The sequence below is a fragment of the Seriola aureovittata genome, chromosome 6 (genome assembly GCF_021018895.1).
Source record: "Seriola aureovittata isolate HTS-2021-v1 ecotype China chromosome 6, ASM2101889v1, whole genome shotgun sequence".
In the NCBI taxonomy this organism is placed as follows: Eukaryota; Metazoa; Chordata; class Actinopteri; order Carangiformes; family Carangidae; genus Seriola; species Seriola aureovittata.
In genome coordinates, this window is record NC_079369.1 from 17,797,210 (window position 1) to 17,819,466 (window position 22,257).

Here is a 22,257-nt window from a genome sequence, read left to right on the forward strand (position 1 = left end):
TAATTAAATTAATCAATAATGAAAATATTTCACAGGTTACAGCATCTCCAATATGAGGATTTGCCAGTTTTCTGTGTTGTAGAACATTTTAAAACAAAACTTTGATCAGACAAAATGAGATCTTAGTAGGTGTCATACCGGGCTCATAAAACAGCCCTGGAAAAGATTTTTTATATTTCATAGACTAAAATGACTTATTGCTTAATTAAGCTGATAATCATTGGATTAATCGATAATGAAAATAATCATTAGTTGCAGCTTTAAAGCAAAGAGAGGACTCACTGGTACCTTTACTGGGATCCCACCAGTGTTCAGCTGATTTTAAGAACTTAAAAGAAAAAGGAGATATTTCAGAATTTATTTCCTTAATAAGACTTGATTGTTTCACAACAAGGCAGTAGGGTTATTTCGGCTATAGACTGAAAATTGAAAAAATCGAGTTAAAAGAAATAAAAGCTGGTAAATACGTGTAGTACGCAGATCCAGCCTTGATGGATCATATCCGGGGTAAAGGTTGTAATCTTGTAACGTTTGATTCTACAAGCCATTTCCTCGTTGTTAGCATATTAGCATCAAGCTAACTACCTGCTCTCTTTGAAAATAGTTGACTTCTGTAATCTGTTCAGACCCTTACTGCTGATATCAACACAGGCATTTCTTCAACACAAGGATAAAGTCTCCCAAGGTCTTTGGCAGAGTGTAAGCTGAAAGTGAATGAGTGTTTTGCTGTTTTGAGTTGTTTTCTGTGTATAAGTGCCGTTTTGGTACGTTAGCTAACGAGTCGGGCGGCTAAGCTGGTAGCATCAAAAGGAAAGTGAAGTGACCCTGGGTTTTCATTTAAAGTTGTTTATTTAGTGTTCGTCAGGTTTGAGGGACAGGACACTTTCAGCCAGATGTTTTCTGTCTGGACTGAAGCTGTCGGTCAGTCGGTGGACCCTCGAGCTTCATCAGCTGATGTGTCAAAACAGAAATAATAGTGAAACTATTTCACACACAAAACGTATTTTTACATATTAAAGAACATGCGATGCGTAAAAAACTAACAGGACGGCGACACAGATATGTATGTGAAAAACCGTGTCGAAAATGCTACAATGAGTATTTTCTTTTCATGTTACTTAATACCTCTACTTCACTACATTTATTTGACAGCATTAGTTACTTAAAAAAAAAAAAAGATTATTGGATACAAAGCATATGAAATGCTTATAAGATATCAACAGAAAAACAAGGGCAACTACATTTATAATGAACTAATCGTTTAATTAATTTTAATAGTCGAAAGATGTTTTATGTGGTACTATATCAGTCACAGGGGCCATTATTCTGCACTTAGTTTTACTTCAATACTTAAGTACATTTAGCTGCTTATACTCAAATTACATTTTGAATATAGGACCTTTACTTATAATGGAGTATTTTTACAGTGTGTTTTACTTGGGTAAAGGATCTGAATACTTTCCCCACCACTGATGAGTTTGTGTTGAAAAATTAAGTAAGGCTTGTAGTCAGTATCAACAGTAATACATACCCATTTTTAGCTTTATACCCCAATCAGCAGTGTTCAATTGTGTGCCAAAAGCTTGCAGGTTATGTTGGAACAGAAACAGAAAATAGAGATACTTCTACAGTTGTTGCATACAGGCTGTGGGAGAATATATCAGATCTTGATTTACAGTGATTTAAAGCTGAAGTAGACTGTTCTCGCTAGCAGATATTTTCAAATGAGTGATGTCATAAATTCTTTTAAGTTGATCAGTGACCACATGGTGCATAACTAGACCCAAGATAAAAGCTAACAACATGGTACTGTTTCTTGCTCACAGGTATATTTGTATCATTCAAAGGTTGTTCAAAATGCTTTTCACACAACACTGAATCATTTATCATTTTTAAGACTATAATAGTCTTAAATAATGAAAGTTATATTGCCATTTCAATGCAGAAATACATAATACAAAGTGGTGGCAAAGCAATGCATTTTTAGCCATGCAAGTATAAAGAACATTCCCAGTAGTTCTAGGATACTTCATATGAATTAGGATTTAAAAAAAATCTTAACTCATGGTTCACCGAATAGGTTTTTATAGAGCTTTTGACTCCATCTCACATCTTCATTGGCAGATCTTATGATCAGGAACTTCAGTCATGTGATTACTGATGGTCATATTTTGGGAAGAATGACTGAGTCAAATCTCAACTATGACATTTGTTATTCTGGCAGACCTGACATGACACGGGTCATGATCTGTTCAAAAGGGCTGCTGAAGTGTTTTCTGGGAATTAACTTCTGTAGAATTTGCAGTTCATTTAGTCCCCAGGCAACAAAACAGCCACCTGCACAGCCTACAGTATACAGTCTCCAGTAAAATGTGGAGTAACAGTGTAACATTTGCCACAGTTATGACACAGACGTTGAAGTGTTGGAGTCATGCAGCTGAGTCACACAGATCGTGAGATTTCATACCAGGAACACACAGCTGGAAGTGTGGCGGTGGTCAGCTAAAGAACAGCAGCTCCACGATGAAGCAGCAAAGACACGTCGGCCCTGAATGGGGCCGTCACCTCAGTAACAGTTTCACTGTTGATCGCATGTGAGCTTAGCGTAGGGCAAGATCTAGTTTTTTACTTATTCAGGTTTAAGGTTAAGGTTATTCAGGTCAGTTAGACCAGGTGCTGCGATGTAAAGGTCTGTAATTTCTGTTACCTCGAAACAAAGCTCTCGCATCTTTAACTGTCATGTCGTTACTTGGTTTTCTACAGGGTGTCAGGTCTGGTCCAGGGTTGTTGAACGGTTAATGCACAAAGTAAAGAGGCTGAAAATCGAAGACCAATCAGAAGACGGCCAGGAAAGGTATGGAAACTTTTTCACTCACAGTTGCCTGACCCACATTCATTCAGTTTTTATTTTCATTCATTTTTATAAATGAAAGATTTGAACTGAAATGTTTTTATTTCCAGTGTGTTTGGTGCCTTAAAAGATAAATTCCATATTTTAGATTATACTCTGAAGGCCAGAAGTTGTTATTTGACGCTGTTGTCCTTTTTAACTTTCAGTGATTAGAAAATGTATCAGTGTAATAAGATTTTATTAGCTTTTTGAAAAGTACAGAAAATAGACAACTACCTAGGAAAGAACTGATGAACTGTCAAAAAAATCATACATTTTCACATCTCTCAAGATGTTAACTACTTTACCAGACAACTAGATTTGATGATCAGATTAACATCAATCAATCCGTTGTCAGCTGAAATGTCTTTGGAGTTTTTTTTACCACTAGTACCTACCGTTATGGTGCAGCATGGGCCACGAATGCTTGTCACCAGTTTCACACTTGTTCAATGCTCAGACATTTATTAATGTGTCAACAAAGCCAAAAAGAAGAAGACTGCTTGTGAGCAATCATGGTTGTAAAATATATTCTAATATTCATAAAAGTGGCTTTGAAAATGTTTTATGGGAAAATAGATGTGTCCCATACAAATGTATTTATCCTCAAGGATACAGTGCGTTTTGGTGTGAAACATTCAATGTAAACATGTATGTTGAATGTAACTTGTTTGAAGTGCAAAGTATCTTTATGCCATCCTCAGTCAAAAATACACCTGCATTCGTCCACGTTGGAAATATACCTGTCTGATGAACTGATCAGTCTGAGTCTGTCCGCAGGGACAGAGAAGCACTGGCAGGTATGACGGGGGTGGACGAGCTCTCGGACAGCACGGAGGTGGTGGAGATGGAGGATGTGAATGCCACCGAGTTCCAGGTGGAGAAGCATACATGGGATGGCCTGCGGAAAATCATCCACAACAGCCGCAAAAACACCGGCGTGGTCATCAACAAGGCGCCGCATGACTTCCAGTTCATGCAGAAGGACGAGGCCAGCCCGCACTCTCACCGCATCTATTACCTCGGTGAGCTGGGGGAACTGAAACCAGGGATCTGTCACAGTTGTTGAAATATATTCATTTTCAGACAAATAATCCCACTTTTCTACGGTAAAGGTCAAACAAAGAGCTGAGATTAAATGCTTTTAGCGGGCGTTGACTTGTTGACCCACAGATTCAGATGATTCTTTTCAGCCAGTTTGAAAGTTAGCATGCTTCTGTGAATAATCTGTGGATACAGCTGCTGAGTCAGAGTTGTCAGCCTGGAATTGTTTTCAAGCTCATTTGAAATCCAAAGATCTGCAGTGACTTGAGACAATGTGTGCTGGAGGAAGAAATGAAACTCAGCTCAGAGCACCCATGTTGCTTTGTGGACATATTTCTGCTTGTTTCTGGTGAAGCTGTAGTGCACAGAATTTTTGGGAAAATGGTTCCAGTTATTTTCCTATCATATCTCAAGCAGTTAATTCTGGTGTGTGATATTATCTCCTGAGCTATGGCAAGTTTTGTAATGTGCATTACATAGAGCCTGTAAAATCTGTAGTCATGGTAGCTCGCTTGTTCACTATACAAGCACTAAGCAGTCAGGCCAGCAACAATTGTTGCCTGGTTTAAATTTATCTTTTAGACTTTGCTGCAGTTGTTGCCTTCAAACGGATACCATGTAACCTTTGGAAAACAAGTAGTAACACAATTTTCTTTTCATAGATCAAAAGTTGAATTCATATCAAATAATAAAACACTGGTTCAGATCAACACACTCATGGATTTTGCTGCTTCAGCTTCACTTGGTCTGGTGTAACCGTTACATGTGGTGGCGAATGTAGGCAAACTTTAGATAAGTGACATTTGTTGTTGATTTGTTGATTCTCAAATATAACTACACCAGCTTGAGATATAATGGGAAAATCCAATGCAAACCACATTAATACTTTTAAAAATGGCTTATTAATGGGTGTATTTTTCTTACTCCTGTGGACTGCACAGTTACAATAGTGTAATGTTTTATAGCAGAAAATGTTTCCGCTGTGTAAAACAGCTATGGTAAGCAGTTTCGTCAAGAATGAGAATGAAAAAGTAATGGCTTTTTCTGTAAGCTGCAAGGTTCAACCATCAAAGCAAAAGCAAAACCAGAACCAGTTTTCAGATGCACCATTGCCAAACGTATACCAAAATGCAAAACAGCCACCAGACAGGTTGAACCTGAGGTTCACTTCACATGCAGCTGGTCATTAATCAAATTCTTCCCTACTATATTTTATAATCAAGGCAAGCATATTTTAAGTCTTCTGTAGTTGAACCTAAGTTCATCTACAACACGACAGGTCAACTTTACTTGGGATCACAGAGTCTTTTTTTTCTCTTTCTGTTCTTACAGGAATGCCTTACGCCAGCAGGGACAACGCATTACTCTACTCAGACATTCCCAAGAAGGTCCGCAAAGATGCCCTGCTGGTTTTGTCATGGAAACAGCTGCTGGATCGCTTTCAGGTGAGGAGGAATCGTAGTCCTCTTTCTCCACTCAGATCCTATTCCCACTAGATATTTAATTGTTTAGAGGGTGATTGTGAACCTGTTCTTCATAATGGCGTCTTTCTCCATGGAGCTTAAAGCTACTGCTGTAAATGTTCCCTTAAAAACAAAATAGCAGGGGATTGATGTTCGTTGCTATCCAGCTGTTATACTGGGCTGTACTGATTTCATAAACAGACGTTCTTAGGAGGAGATAAGTGGTTCTGTTGTTAGTATTTGGCTTTTCTCTCTTTTTAATTTAGTATGATAATGTTTTCTCACCGTTTGTTTGTTTTCCATGCCCTGAACAAACTGTCTTTGACCCTGACCTCGCTCGGCCAGAATTGTCAGAATTGTGTGTCCTCCTGTCACCCATGACCTCAGGCCAGCCCACACCACGGGGGCTTCTCCCGGGAGGAGGAGCTACTGCGAGAGAGGAAGCGTTTGGGGGTGTCTGGCATAACTTCCTATGACTACCACCGACCCAGTGGCCTCTTCCTGTTCCAGGCCAACAGCAGTCTGTACTACTGCCGTGACGGTGGAAACAGCAGCTTCATTGTGAGTTAAAGGACAGATGAATAAGGCGGTCACAGAATGATTATTACAGATCTGCAGGTTTTGATAGGTTTGCTGATTAGGCCAGTGCTTCAACAATTCCCAGCCAGAGGGGGAAGTCACATTTGGGCCTCTATTTAGTTCCACTGTAAGGTTATAAATAGTTATAGTTAAGATAAAAATTTGGCTGCACTCATGCTCTGACCCATTGTATCCTGAACTTATTTCCAGCCCCCACGACCCTGCACAGGATAAGGCGGGATAGCCTAGAACCATACTAATGTATCAGCATGGCTTTGTCTTATACCTGTTTATTATCAGTCCATATTGGCTTGATACAGATAGATCAGTTTGTATATCGTCTGCCAGAGATAATTTAGAAAACCCTGTTTCATTACTACAGTAGCAGGTTGTCCACCAGAGAGCACTGATAAGTTTATTTTTCATCTGCAAAATGTCTTTATCAATACTTTCATTATTGGTTGACTGTTAAATATCATTATAATTTTCAATAAATAGAGGATCACTCATCATTATGTTGAATCGTTACGTACATTATCATTATGTTAGAAAACATTTAGTTTTTACAAGATTCTTTTAAACTCTGAAACATCCATATCAGCCTCAAAGGTCCAGACTTGATCAGCTTCTAGAATAGAAAATGAATAGATTGATGTCTTTTTTATGTCTTGGATCAGTGATAATGAAGTGTTGAACTACAGCAGCTGTGACCAGGTTCTTCTTTGTCCACTCTGTGCATTCGTTGCAGACTTCTCCCATGAATCCTGTAGAGATCAAGAGCCAGAGTTCAGGCACACGCATGGACCCCAAGATCTGCCCTGGGGACCCCAACTTTATCGGCTTCATCAATAACAATGACATTTGGGTGACCAGCATCGAGACGGGTGAAGAGAGGAGGCTCACCTTCTGCCACAAAGGTCAGGAATGAAACGTGTTCACAGACTCGTTGGCAGTTCGCAGACTCAGTCGTTTAAACGTATCTGTGTTTTCATTTTAGGCATTGATAACCCAAAAGAGGATCCCAAATCTGCTGGTGTAGCCACTTTTGTCACACAGGAGGAGTTTGACCGCTTCACTGGATACTGGTGGTCACCAGCTGCTCGAGAAGGTGAGTTATACATTGTTGACTTAAGAGCAAGGCATCAAGCAGAATCGTAAAGTACAAAATGTTTTGGAAACAAACACAAATGGGGTCTTAACTTTGCCTGTGCAGTTTTTTTTCCAAAGACAAAGATTTCATAATAACACCTGCGTGCTTTACTGGTTGTCTCTCTGGCTCAGAATCAGATGGTGGTAAGACTTTACAGATTTTATACGAGGAGGTGGACGAGTCTGAGGTTGAGATCATCCATGTCCCGTCTCCGGCTCTGGAGGAGCGTAAGACAGATGTCTACAGATATCCACGTGCAGGTAGGCAGGCACTGAAAATGGTATTTATATGTGATACACCTAGAGCTTCATGGTTTTGTCTGTGACGTGTGTATTATGTTTCAAAGAGCAGACATGTTTAATTAAACCATACATATAATATGTATATAAAGCTGCAACAATTTTCAGATTAATCGATTCATCAGGAAAAATAATCTCTGGATTCATCTTGAATGAAAATTGCAGATATATATATATATATATATATATATATATATTATATATATATATATATATATATGTGTGTGTGTGTGTGTAAGTGTCTTTTTCTTGTGTCAGTAAACAATAATACTTAATTCCTTTTCATATTTTGATACATAACTCAGTTTTATTTATTTCCAGGCAGCAAGAATCCAGATATTACTCTCAAAATAGCAGAAATCAGGACAGATGATGCCGGCAAAGTGAGTGCTCATCCACAGAATATCCTAATATGTGATGATGCATTTATCCCGTCACAATGAACAAACCGTCGAAATGTTCTGTGCTGTAGTCAGCTTGGTGTTTTTTCTCCCTCAGATTGTCAGCACACAGGAAAAGGAGCTGCCTGTTCCCTTCACCAGCCTGTTCCCATGTGCCGAATACATCACCAGAGCTGGTTGGACAAAGGATGGCCGATAGTAAGTTTCTTCCATAAGAGGTTGAAAAGAACAGATCATTCAGTCTGTTGTTATAGAAGCACATCTCGTAGCCTTTAAACTTCACCAAGCTTCTGAAACTCCAAAACCTGGGCATGAGGTAACACATGTTTCCGTTCGTCTCTGTGTGTGTCAGTGCGTGGGCGGTCATGATGGAAAGGCGACAGCAGCGTCTCCAGTTGGTCCTGCTTCCTCCAGAGCTCTTTATCCCAGCAAATCAGGATGAGACCAGCAGACGAGAGAGTCTGGAGGCCCTCGGAGACACAGTCCAGCCCTTCATCATCTACCAAGAGACCAGCGACATCTGGATCAATGTGAGACTCAACACCACATCTGTCTCTAGATCTGTTAATGTTGAATCTTAAAGGTTTCCCAGTTTAGTTTTCCCCTCATGTCTGACTCAAATTAGATCTTTTCATCTGTTCCCACACAAACAAATTTGAGCAGCTGTAATGTTGTGTATCAGTCATTAGCTGTGGAAAATGTTCTGCTTATAATTTATGCAAAAAGATTTTTGTCTAGTGCAGTGAAAAAACATAATTACTGTGTGTTTGTTCTACAGGTCCATGATATCTTCCATCCTTTCACCCAAACCAGTGATGATGAGATCAGCTTCATCACAGTAAATGAGTCTAAAACAGGCTTCTGCCACCTGTATAAGATCACCTCAGTGTTACAGCGGGGCAGCTATCCCTGGGCCAAAGGCTACACACACTCTGAAGGTAACACTGTGGAGAAGATGTATAGAACAAATAAAAAGATGAAATAAAATATATAAACCCTGTAATTCAACCTCACCATCAAACCATTTTGTTTTCCGACATTGAATCGACAATTCTGTTTGTACAGTGACATTTTTTTGTTCCCTTTTTTTCTAATTAGTTTTGCTTGACGATTTAATTTTTATGTTCAGTTTAAGTTTGAGACATTGTAATATCAGAGTTTCAGTTTTGATTTATTACATTCATGTTGTGCCACAAAGATATTTTAAACATTGTTTAAAAAGTTTATAACACTCCATAATGTAGTTGTAAGATACTTTATTAATAGTATTTGTCAGTATTTTACAGTATTTGTCGACAACACTATCTTCCACTAGGAAGATATATTTAAATTTTATGATTACAACTACATTATCTTGTGGTATAAACTATTTATGTATGTTTATATACAGCTTGTGAATGTTAACTAGGCGGACTTATAGAGTCACCAAAGCCGACTGGTCTTTCAGTTGATCCACTTACATCTTTGCTCCTCTATTTTCAGATGATTTCAAGTGTCCGGTCAAAGAGGAGGTGACGATAACCAGTGGGGAGTGGGAGGTGCTGGCAAATCATGGAGCAAAGGTAAAGCATGTTACTGTGCCACTAGACTATGATTTAAATATTTTCATTAAAACAAGCTGCGCTGAACCTTGTTTTTAGTACTATATAAAAGGATTTTGTAGTCATGGTATGATAATAGTGCTTTTTCAAATAGTGCTTAAAAACACATTCTTTTACAACCAATAGAGACATGAAATTAGACAGGATGAACAGTGAGACTAAAATAAATAAACATAAACAAAGTTAAAAATAAAATAGTGGGCCTCATACAAGAAGCCGTCATGCAGATTTGTTCTTAAGTGGCACGTACAAGAGAATTTGTGGTATGAAAGAAATTCACGAGTGGTCCAGAGCATATGAGTCATGAACAGATAGACTTCCTTTCTTCACAGAGGGACAACACATCAGTCATCAGTCTGAAAGGAGCAATTAACAAAAAGTTTGTGCAGTAAAGAGAGTTTGGTGAATCTGACTTGGTGCGCTCGTATGAACAAACCTTTTAGGACAAGAATATGAAAACATTCTTGCATTAGGACTTTATTTTTCTCTCATCTTTGTACTAACAAAACATACCAACAGTTTTTCTCGCCCTGTGGTGTTTGGTGTAGCGTTCGTCCAGTCCTCAGATTTGGGTGGATGAGACGGCGAAGCTGGTTTACTTCCAGGGAACCAAAGACTCTCCTCTGGAGCATCATCTTTATGTGGTGAGCTACGACTCACCGGGTGAAATCGTCCGACTCACCAAACCGGGATTCTCCCACAGCTGCTCAGTGAGCCAGGTATCCAAACACACACTCACACTCCTACAAGTACAACTCTTAAATTTTGAGCCAAAATAAAACTGTGCAAATCTACAGAGTACAAATGTTTTTTAATGTCAGATTAATTGTAAGTGATGCTGACCAGAGTTAGCTTGTTTCCAAAAGTTGACTGCAGCATTAGATTGTTGTTTTTAGCAGCAGTAGCATATTTTATGCTTTTGTGGAGCTTGAAATCAGGATTTTACAGACACATCACTTGTATTGAAGCTGTATTGGAGCTGTTAATCATCACATATCAGTCAGTGTCATTCACCAGCTCCTGTCTGACAGCTGCTGCAACACTGTCTGGAAAACCAAACGTAACTGACATAAAAACATGCTAATTTCATTTGTATTCAAGTGTTTCCTTGCAGTGCAAATACTGTTTCGGAGACTGCTTCATTCCCGTACATGAAAATTTTATTTTATTAAATTATAGTGTCTTTAAATATGTAGATATAAATATAAAATGTTCTTTTCTTCCACACAGACCTTTGACATGTTTATCAGCCATTACAGTAGCTTGACCGCCGCGCCCTGTGTGCACATCTTCAAGCTGATCGGCTCAGACAGCGACCCGCTACACAAAGAGCCGCAGTTCTGGGCGAGCATGATGGAGCCTGCTGGTACTGGACAGTTTGTTTATGACAGATGAATTGTCGTCTGGCAATTGTGAGATTTTCTTAAGAAATTCTTTTCTTGTGTTTCTTGTGTCCGCTGTTTGTTTCCAGGTTTCCCATTTGACTACACTCCTCCAGAGATCTTCAGCTTCACAGGGAAGTCAGGCTTTGAGCTGTACGGCATGTTGTACAAACCGTACAACCTGGTCCCCGGCAGGAAGCATCCCACTGTCATCTTTGTTTACGGCGGTCCGCAGGTTTGATCTCTCCCACTTTAAAATCAGATTGATGTTGTGTCGCCTTAGAAGCTGTGGAACAATAAGGAATTTGCCTTTTTTGTGAACTTCTGTCAACTGAAGCAGAATTAACTTCAGATAACACGGTTTTGGTGATGGTTTATCACTTATTGTACAACAGCTGTTCAACACTGCAACTGCATAACAATTAATCTGAATCTTTAATCTCCACTTGGTCTAGCTGCTGCTTGTTAACTGTCTTGCCTAATGAAGAGATACAAATAATTACTTTCATTGTTAAAAAAAGATTTCTACCACATTTGTCTGTAACTCCTGTTTGGTAAAATCTGTCATTGCTGTAGAGTCAGTGGTGAAAAGTAGTTAATTACATTTTCTCCACTACTGTACATTAGTACTCCACTACATCGCACAGTAAAATATACATTTAAGTATTTGAAAAACTTCATTTTGAGAACTTTTAAGTTACTTTGCAGATTCAGATTAATAATACAAAATATAATCCACAAATAAAACTGACAAGCTACCGAGCAGTATGTAAAGAAATTACATGTAGCCCCACCTCTAACAGCTGCTACATAAGTAAACATAAAATAATTATAATCCAATAATATAGTATTTATTATTCTGAAATGATCACTTGTACTTTTGGTGCTTTCAGTATATTTTGGTGCTTCAGTAAATTAAATAAAAGATACCTCCTTCACTACTGCGTCTGATGCCTTGATGCCATCGTTGTCAAAGTTGCTGTGACTGAAGTGGGTGATGGAAGGTGCTCAGTTTTTAACAACTAACATCACTGTAAACATGCTTGATTTTTTTCCTCCAGGTGCAGTTAGTGAATAACTCTTATAAAGGAGTGAAGTACCTGCGGTTGAGCACTCTGGCTTCCCTGGGCTACGCTGTGCTGGTCATCGATGGGCGGGGATCCTGTCAGCGAGGACTCCAATTTGAAGGAGCTGTGAAGGACAAAATGGTATTTAATTTACTCAAGTGTCCGTCTGTCTGTCAGAGGAACTGTATAGTGATGAAGAGAGAGCAGCCCGGCGCTTCTGTTATTCAATAACTGCATGATAAATGGAAATTCAATAACTTGTGGGAACCTATATGGTATAGTGACTCAATTCTTTTTAATACTTTTATCGCATTTGTGTTTGAGTTTGTGTTTTAGCATTTTTTAAACCTTGTTTTTCGAGTGAGTGACCTCTGCTTTTACCTCCTTTTTCATCCAGGGTCAGGTGGAGATTGAAGACCAGGTGGAAGGTTTGCACTATGTAGCTGACAAGTACAAGTTTGTGGACCTGAGTCGTGTTGCCATCCATGGCTGGTCGTATGGAGGCTTCCTCTCCCTCATGGGCCTGGTCCATAAACCCGACATCTTCAAGGTAAAAATCAGTTTGAAAAGCAGCAGAAAAGCAGATTGGTTCATGAAAATATATGTATGAAATAATCTTGTGGAGACCTGTCAGACAGTAACAGCTACTTAAGTGACAGCTTCAGCTTTTTTTGAAAAACTTATCTTCATAGTGTTTTTTCGTGTCGTCACATTTGTTTGCATCAATTACTGTTACAGGCTCAAATTGCTTGATAATGAATATTTAAAGAAACAACTTAAAAAAAAACAAACAAAAAAAAAACTGTTTTATTTTGTTTTGTTTTAGGTCGCCATTGCAGGAGCTCCGGTGACATTGTGGATGGCCTATGACACCGGCTACACAGAGCGATATTTGGACACGCCTGAAAAAAACCAGAAGGGATACGAGGATTGTTCTGTCGCCCTGCATGTCAACAAACTCCCAAACGAGTGAGAGCTGTCACGTTTTAAAATACATACTTTCATATTAATGCTTTCAATTCATTGCTGTTCAGTTACTGTGTCTACCGAACAGCTATGAGCACCGCAGTATGAAAAAGATAAAAAAAAAGCAGTATTATACCTTCTATTATCCACGTCTGTTAGCGAACACGTACGGTCTCAACGTAGTTGATTTTGCAGTCTGGCGCAGATGGCGGTTCGTCAGGAGGTGTAGTGTAGAAGTGTACGATTTGATTCTGACACGCTTGGTGTTAGCTGTATGCACTTCTACATGTTTATATGTGAATGGGAGCAGAGAAACTAAGACCTCTATCTTTCCATCGAATACAGGCCCAACAGACTGCTGATCCTGCACGGGTTTCTAGATGAGAATGTGCACTTTTTCCACACCAACTTTCTGGTGTCTCAGCTCATCCGGGCAGGGAAACCATACAACCTGCAGGTAGGAAGGATTTACTCACATATACTGATTTTAGTTGTAGACTCTGATATAGATGTGAACAAAATGTCTGAATGGGTTACTTCCATTCACTAAAGCAAGGGTGAAAACTTTTTTAGATGAGATGAGTATGAAACAACAAATCTAAAAGATAACTTGTTATGTCGGGTCTTGTTCGTGTTTGGGACAGTGGCAGAGAGCAAGGTGCAACGTTTTAAGGTCAAAACTTCAGTGGTTTTACAAAGGTTTCAATCCGAGATCCAAGTTTGGATATGATAGTTTCCTACCAGTCAAGAAAAGTACATCTACAACCCTGGATATTGTTGTTGCCTAAAAACTTAATGATAATTGCCTGTAGACAAGAAAAGAATCACATGATGCTTTTCTCCAGTCACCAGCATCATGCATCGTATTGTATGAAAAAAACAAAAAACACATTGGAATTAAAAGTGAGGTGGAGTTAAATGTGAAATATTTGAAGTATCCAGCTGCTCCCACAATGACTGAAGATGTTTTTCGGTGGTTTCCTATTTTTCCAGGTTTATCCAAATGAGCGACACAGCATCCGATGTCCAGAGTCTGGAGAACATTATGAGATTACGCTGCTGCACTTCCTCCAGCAGAACCTCTGATAAGCCTTTCAACACACTGACCGAATTTCCTTCCTCGCTTCCTAACCATCCTCTCTTTGTCTCCTCCTTCACATTCCTTCATTTATTTAAACCTGCATCACCTTCTCTTTCACTTGATTTTATTATATGCTGAATGCAGGCTATGCCAAACCTCATCACACCTCAAGAGTCGTTCATCAGTCTTATAGGTGCTGTAGCTTTTTAGCATCGATAAATCATCACAAGATTAATATTCACGTTAGTATAATTACCACAAATAACCGTGTCGTAGTCTTGAAGCTTGATTTTTACAGTTGAGGGGAAAACTGCCTCAAAACAAGCAGGGGGCGCCGTTTGCCCAGAACAAACATGGCTGAAGCTTTAACAGATTCTACGGTGGATAAGAAAAAATAAACAAAAAAACACCAAATCAAAATTTGAAAGTGATGAATACTGATGTTATAAAACGCTTCTTAATGCACCTTTAACAGAACAGAATTTTCGGCGATGCAAACATGGAGAAGTGGGCCTGCTGCGTCCAGTCTCTGGAAGCAATTTCAAGTGATTTAGCACTTATGCTCTTTCGTGCCATTCCCAACTCTTTTATTGTTCTCCTGTTTCCACGAATAAACACTGGAGTGAAGTTAGAAAATGTAAACCTCTATAAGATCATACAAACAAGATCTTAAACCCCTTCCCCTCTTTTTTGTGTTGCTTTGACTCCTTGTTCTTGTGTGTGCTGTTTTATGTGGTGTGTCACTCTTTGGCAGATCTACAAAAAAAAAGTTACTTGTCACATTTTATTGTGTATTATTCAAAAAATATTTTTATGGATTATTATGCGTCCATAACTGGTGGAAATATGTAGTGACCTCTTGCTGACCTCTTCACACAATCGCTCGCTTTCATTTTGCGGGAGCTTCTTTTTCTTCTGCTGCTGAGGACTTTTGCACATATTACATATTTGCCTTGGTGCCAACAAACTCATCGACCAATGAGATGATGTTTGACCCAACTGTTGGCAGCCTGAGGTGCCTTGCAAGAGCTTAAGAGCGCCTGCTCATATAGTTTATATCAGGGAATCTGTCTGAGGACCTATGACAATAAATTGCCTTGTTACATGTTTGTTGATGACCATCTGTGAGATGAGCTACCATCACCTGTACTCTCAGATACTGAAGAAATAAACAGAAGTGAACAATCTTTTTTCAAAGTCTTGTCACCAAACAAAATGTATTATTTAAAAAAAAAACAATTTCAGTGGTAATTTTGTGAGAAATAAAGCTGAAAAATTACAGGCTTGTGAGAGTTAAAGCAGTTTTAGCCTCTTGATATATGTTCTGGAGCAGAAGGATAAAACGGATTTGAATTAGAAAATAAACCTGTTTAATCAACCTCAAAGTATAAGCCAGTATCAGAAACAAAGTCCAGATATTTTGTCAGGAAGAGTAAGACAGTCAACACAGACAAAACTAAAGTGTTGTCAGTTTTACCTCCATAACCCAAATTCATACATTCAGCTGAGGGGGCTTTACAGTCTGTGCCACATAGTTGCTCTCTTATCATCGGACCCCCAGATCAGAAAACGGCTCCTATTTCTTTGGTCTAAAATTACAGATCAAAGCAGCAGTAAGAACGAGTAAGAATATGTTAGACAGATATATGTTAACCATTTATAACAAGGTGGAAACCCGTTAAGAAATTAGGCTGTTTTATTTTGGAGAAAGATATGTTTTCATCATTTCTCCAGCAGGGGGCAGTAGTGTCAAAGGGATCCTTTATGAAACTCATGAGACGTCAAAACAAAATTACAGTAAATGAAAAAAAGTATTGGAAGCCACTGAGAGCCTTTAATTTAACTGCTAGATAATAGATGTCAAGCACATGAAGATACAAATTCTTCTTAATTTAAGTACAACAAACACTGAAATTTAGTTTGTGTCATGTAGTAGTTTATAATCAACACTGAAGATGTATGATGTTGAATTCGAATCTCACTGTTTAATTGTTGTTCAGTTGCATCATTTGTGGAGAGAAATTTGAATGCAGCACACTGTACCAGTTGACTTTAAGGATTTATTTTACAGGTCTGTAATTTCTTTATAATGTCTCAAAGTTTCCTGGAAAGAACCGTGTGGTTTGGTGCTAATTACAGGAAAAATAGTACTGACACCAATATTTCAGTTAGTTGTGTTGAGTTTATTATTTAAAGTTTAAAAACTTTGTTTTCATCCACTTCATACAAATGAAATAAAAAATGTTTAAAGTGTATAAATGTTGGCAGTAAGAAATTATACACTATTTAAGTACAAAGCAATTAAAACACATACAACAGATATTACAAAATAAGACATAAAACCCTTATAAAGGCAAAAACTTTACAACTGTCAATATGACTGAGACAATAGTTGTCATATGGCATAGCATAGAAATAAATAAGCATCAGGAGAGTTTGTTGATGTAGTTCAACATTTAAGTTATAAAACATTAGTTTTCTTTGGTTTTTTCCTGATGAACTTTTTTGAGACGGACTGAGCAGCTCATTGCTTTATTGTGACGGGTGCGATCTTCAGAAGAGTTGTCTTCAGAGAATTGTTTTGTCCCTTTAAGGACGTCCAAAACATTGCTTGTCTTCTGGACTTCTGTCTCCTGAGCGGGCTCTGCCTTCTGGGATATCTGCCGTTGAGGTTTGACTCACCACAGCTACTGAACCACCAACCACCTGTAATAAAAGAGTTTCCTTGTTAAAGCCAATGCTACTAACTTTTATTTTCATTTGTGCTGGTAGAGAATTTTGTCTTCATGTTCTGAGGATAATGGGGAAGTGAGGAAATGTTTTGTGTTGTGTGATTTGGGTGAATTGACCCTTTTAGAGAAGCGGTTGTACCTGTGAGCAGCTCAGCACAGTTGATGTCTGCAGTGAGGTCGTTGTCTCTGTCGGCTGTGGAGAAGGGACGACCAGAAGCTGCGGTGGTCATGATTTCTTCCTCAGCCCCAGATGATGTCTCCTGCTCCAGGTGGAGAGCGAACAACTTCTCCTCTCCGTCAAGTAGGAATCGATAATGAGCCATGTGCTGCTCTCCCGCCCAATCAGAGAGCTCCACCTGCAGGACATACTGGCCCTGTTTGGAGAGGGAGTGGATGTTCTCCAAGCCCAGCCAAAACTCACCTGAGGGACGACAAAAGTTCAGGTTAACATCTTTGTGACTGAGGTTTGATTTTTTTATTTATTTATTTTTAAACATGTTGAGCAAACTGTGCTCACCATTCAGGCTGCCAAAGCCTTTCTTATAGCTCTCCCACAGCTGGTTGAAGTTCTGAGATCCATCTTGACGTTTCTGGATGATCGTCCATCCACCTTCTGCAGAGAGAGGAGAGGAAAGGTTGAGCCGAAGACGACAAAACAGTATTTCACTAAAAAATACAGTAAAATGTGCGACCATCATAAAAAGCTGTGCTATCCTGTGAACTAAAATTTCGTAGTAGGGCTCGCTCGGGTTGGTTTCTCAAAGGCTTGTTTAGGGTAAAGTTGTGTATTTCGGTCCTGTGTTTTGATTGATCACCACACGGTTGTCAATACTCAACATTAGAATTTCTTTCAAGCAAATTTAATTCCATTCATATGGCCACGAATCCTCTCCGAGACTCTGCTCTGTGCTCTGCTTATGTGCTGTTAAGTGTGTGTGTTTTTGGATAAAAAGCTGTGTAATGTGGTCAGAGGTGTTCAGGCATCGTATCTGTTGACTCACCTGAAGTCATTTCACAGAGGACACTGAAGGGCTGGGAGTTCTCGGGTTGGATTGTGTAGATGCCGCTGGCTCGCTGCCCTCGCACAAACAGATCATGACAATCTCTGGCCAAACCTGAGAAAAACCAGAACACAGAAAAAAAAGATCAGATCATTCAGTAAATCAAACCACTGAGGTTTTTGTTCACAGCTGCAGAATCTCAGTCCAGCTGCAGATGTGCTGGAGTTTTCAATATTAATCATAATTCTCAGCTCTGTGCAACTGGAAAAAAAAATACCTAGAGTTTAAAGTCTGCTAAGAGCAAAGCTTGCAGTGTCCTACAGACATACAGTACAGTGGGTGTGTTATTGAAGCTGCTGTCCTCATTTCCCTGATCTTTGGACCGTGTGAGCTGCTCAGCCACTGAGTCAAGTTTTTAAAAATCAGGTGCAAAGGTGAAGTTTTTTTTTGTTCTTATGTCACTGTATGTGCTTTTTATTCTTGGCTGACGCAAACGGAGTGACATTTGTTCAGGTTTTACAGCTGTTTTATCTAATGACCTATAGACTTTTTGTGTCTTTTTTTTTTTTCAGGCATCTGTTGATTTTTGGGTTAAACCATTTGTGTTTCACCTCGAAATACTTTGTGTTAACTATGAACCATGGTTGGTACAAGGTGTGTCATCCCTCACGGGATGGTTTGTTTTTGTTTGTGGGTCTCAACGCTAATAGAGGGATTCCCGGAGGAAATGAGGGCAAAGGTTACTTGCTCCTGGGTGATGGTTTAAGATCTGCTCTGAGGGGGAGATGAGCTTTAACTCAGCAGTTAATGTTTGCAGGGCAGCCTGAGATTTCAAACCTCTCACACTGGTCACTAATAAAAAGTCTTTTCAACATGATCATTGTAAACTTTTTAAGATGAACAGTTTGTTTTCTTACCTGATGTGCCTTTGCTCTCCTCCGCCTCTCCTCTCAGTGCCCTCTCTTCATCTCTCCGTCTGTGTGATTTCACTCTCTTATGTGAAACCTGAAGGAATCACAGAGCAGAGTCCAGAAATCAGAACAGATCACTTCTGTTTCAAAATTAAAAAGTACAAACTGTATTCTCGTTAAAGTTAAGGTAGTCTTACTAGAGGCATCATCCTATATTTTTGTCCCCTCTTATCAGTACAGTCGGTGTTATATGAATATTATATATATGTCCACGCCGTGTAACTCACCTTGCTCTGCAGCGTTTGCAGGTGCAGACTCTGCTTCTCCAGTTTGCTTTGTTGCTGCTTGATTTTCTCCACCAGCTGGTCAATTCGTCTGTTCTGAGCTGCCACCAGCCTCTGGAAAGAGCAGGACAAACAACAAAACAAAACATCAGCTTCACAGCATCATTGTGTTCTCACAGCTTTGTCTCAAATGTAACACCTGTCTCTCTAGAATGGAGGATTTTGAAGCTTTTTGTTGATTGGTGTCTATTTTTCATTAAGTGTTGATTGATTTTTAAATCTAATTTTGTATTTAAACCTTTTAAATGATCTCTGATTTTGAAGAGTCATCTCATTGTAGAAGAAAACCCACATTAGATCAATGTTTTCTGTTGGGGTGAAATAACAACATGAAAGCCGTGTTTTCCCCTCACCTGGATAAATGGGATTCCTGAGTGATCGCTGTAGTTGCTGTCCAGTTTCGGTCCTGTAAGCACTTCATCCACCTTCTCCTCCAGTCTGTCCATCCGGGAGCTGATGTCCTCGCTCTGCTTCTTCACCTCCTCCACCTTCACCCTCACCTCCTCAGCCAGCTCTGCAGCCATCTTCTCCTTCCCCTCCACCTCTCCTCCTCTGGCCATGAGAGCTTCATTTTGCTCCTGCTGCTTCTTCTCCAGCTCGGCCATCGTGCTGTTGAAAGCTTTGAGTTTGCCGTTGATGTCTCTCATCTGAGCTTTGGTCTTGTCCACGTGCTCCTTCAGACCCTGGCCCAGCTGCAGGAGGCCATGAGCCACCACGTTCACGTCGTCCCAGGAGGCGTGCTTGTCCTGGCCTGGCAGAGCTCTTCTGTCAGTGGGGAAACCTGCTGCGACATGCACCAAAATGGTCAAGAGGAGGATGAGAAGCTGTGGCATCTTCATCTTTGTGTGTGCTGAGAGTCTGTGGTCTGCTGCGTTATGAAAGCTGGCTCTGATGTCGCTCTGTCTGTTGTGTGCTGCTGAAAGGCATTGTGAGGTTTTTATAGCTCAGTGCTGCAGCTGAGGTCTCCTCTGATTGGCTGCTTGAGCTTGGAGCTCAGGATTGGGGGGCGTGGAAAGTTTTTCGTTGTGGTAACCCCTCTGAGGACACGGACCATGATGCAATGAAAGGTCTGAATCACTGGTTAAACACTCACGGATACAGGGACGTGACATGGATTCAGTTTTATTTTCAAAGCTCTGAGCTTTTCTAGTAAAGCTGCATCTGATTTTTATCCCAGTGATATAGTCTCTAGGATTTTTGTTGATAAAATGTTACCATAAATTTTATTTTCCAGCTCTGCACTTTACAGTTGTTATTCATATACTATTATTATTAAATTACCAAATTACCAAATAATCTGCCTATTATATACTCAGTTAATCATTGTTTAATCTGTAAAACGCAAGAAGACACTAAAAAGAAAAATGTTGACAATGTTCAAAACCACAAAGTGATATCTTGAAAAAATCCAAAAATATTTAATTTACTACAATTTAAGAGCAAGAGAAGAGTTGAATTCTTACATTTGAGAAGCTGGAAGTGTCAAATATTTGACATTTTTCCTTTTTAAAATGATTTAATTGATCAACAAAATAGTTGCTGATAAATTTTCTTGTGATTAATTGAATAAATGTGCAGATTTAATGCTGTGTAATAGAATAATCCACAAGCTCAAAGGTTCTTTTAACTACATTTGACAATCTTCATATTGTTTGCATTAATACAGACTATTATGGAATATACATCCAACTGCAGCATACAATTTCCATCCCCAGCACACTGTAGATAATGTTTCCTATATTTCAAATTTATTCTGGCAGATTTAAACAGACTTAACCCAATACTGAAAGATTTCAGTCTGTGCAATTATTGTGTGGAAATGCAGTGTGATGTTGTTGTTGGTCTCAGTGAGACGAGCGAGCCGGTTGCTCAGTGTCTTCGGTATGAATCAGGAATGCTGCAGAATGTTCAGAGACGGAGTCACTGTGAGAAGTAGGGGAAAGTTCAACCCTCAGGCCTTTTTACACACTCATTCCTGACAACAAAATCCAACAGTCGCACATGCACACACACACACCCACACCCAGACACAAGGCACGTGGTGTACTGATGAGGTGCAGATGACAAACACCGAATCACACACATACATGTTAGCAGCCCGTGACTTTGGTTGAGCTTTTTTTCAATATTTTACTTATTCTTCTAGAATAAATAGGTAAGATAAAAAACCTTACGTCAGACATATGAAGTGATAACTTCATTATTCACTTAATCAAACAACACAACAATAAATTATCGCTCTTTTGATAAGCCAAGGAATCCAAGATAGCTGCTCTGCGCATCAACAGAAAGCTGTAGTAATATACTGTTTATTAGAATTTCTTATTTGTATCACATTAAATCAGTAGTAAAGACATCACTGTTCAGCTTCTACCTGTGGACATGTTGCCACGGTGTTTGTTTTGCCAAAATACCGAGTAATGTGTTGTTATCAACTGGTATTGCTAACAATACCAACAAAAAGAAATTAACAGCAATAACAAGCTTCTTATTTCTTGTACTGGAACATGGTCAACTCAGGTGTGACGTCCGACATCCGACCCCCAAGGAAAATGGAAAACAACATTAGGCTCAGCAGGGTTTTGAGCTAAATGCTAAGATTAGCATGCCTAACAATGACAATGCTAGCATATTGAAGTTTAGCAATCGTGATGTTTCTTGTGCTAACATTTCACAATTAGCTCTAAACGCAAAGTGCAGCTGAAGCTGATGGGAATGTTTTTGGCTTTGCAGGAATTTGGTCTTAAACCAAAGATTAGGACAAAGTGAATTTTGCTCTGGTGCTAGATGAGGTGTTCAGGGTTTCACCAAAGTTACTACAATTCATCCTGAGGCGAACAATGTTTGTACCAAATATCATGATAGTCCATCAAATAGTTGTTGAGATAGTTCACTTAGAACAGCAAATATCAACTTCAAGGTGGCGCTATAGAGGAAAAGAGGGTCGAAGTAATTACCGAATGCCTGAACCAAATTTCATGGCAGTGCATCTCGCAGTTGTTGAGATATTTTAGTGAATGGATGAGATACAGACGTCACCAGAGCCATGCTGCTGGCAAGGCAAGGACTACATGACAACAAATGTCAACAGAAGAAAGAGGTCATTGTGATTAATGTTTGAGGGAAGGCACTCAATAACACCCTGTCGTTATGGTGATGAACAAAATTCAAAATATTGTATTTTTAGAAACTGAAACTGAAAGAAAACTCCATATTCTGACCTCATGCAAGAGCATATGACTTGACAGCTGATCCATTTGTTTAATCTTTTGACAAAAAACATGACGTGAAAAAGCTGAAAATGAAATCACACTAAGGGGAACTTTATTTGCACGGCGTTTTACAC

The 22,257-nt window shown here is 39.3% G+C and overlaps 2 protein-coding genes across 3 annotated transcripts; one reads left to right on the forward strand and one right to left on the reverse strand.

Moving 5' to 3' along the window:
* The first annotated feature begins 517 nt into the window (after positions 1–517).
* LOC130170897 (dipeptidyl peptidase 9-like) lies at positions 518–15,120 on the forward strand. Of its 2 annotated transcripts, none has more exons than XM_056378593.1 (21): positions 518–699; positions 2,764–2,854; positions 3,671–3,915; positions 5,267–5,379; positions 5,785–5,958; positions 6,725–6,893; positions 6,974–7,084; positions 7,258–7,386; positions 7,747–7,808; positions 7,924–8,024; positions 8,179–8,356; positions 8,605–8,764; positions 9,309–9,388; positions 9,976–10,146; positions 10,658–10,793; positions 10,899–11,044; positions 11,871–12,017; positions 12,274–12,426; positions 12,703–12,845; positions 13,188–13,299; positions 13,836–15,120. In XM_056378593.1, exons 2-21 carry the CDS (start codon positions 2,799–2,801, stop codon positions 13,926–13,928), a joined length of 2,679 nt encoding a protein of 892 aa, XP_056234568.1. In that variant the 5' UTR covers positions 518–699; positions 2,764–2,798; the 3' UTR covers positions 13,929–15,120. The 2 variants fall into 2 exon arrangements, with proteins under 2 accessions (XP_056234568.1, XP_056234569.1); XM_056378594.1 differs by having other exon boundaries at positions 518–685.
* Positions 15,121–16,085: 965 nt separating this feature from the next.
* On the reverse strand, positions 16,086–19,828 carry LOC130170898 (angiopoietin-related protein 4-like). The gene is made up of 7 exons (XM_056378596.1): positions 19,265–19,828; positions 18,855–18,965; positions 18,574–18,661; positions 17,657–17,770; positions 17,173–17,268; positions 16,795–17,076; positions 16,086–16,629 (listed from the first exon to the last, which is right to left on the reverse strand). The coding sequence occupies exons 1-7, from the start codon at positions 19,748–19,750 to the stop codon at positions 16,448–16,450; spliced, it is 1,359 nt and encodes a 452-aa protein (XP_056234571.1). The 5' UTR covers positions 19,751–19,828; the 3' UTR covers positions 16,086–16,447.
* Between the last annotated feature and the right edge of the window lie 2,429 nt (positions 19,829–22,257).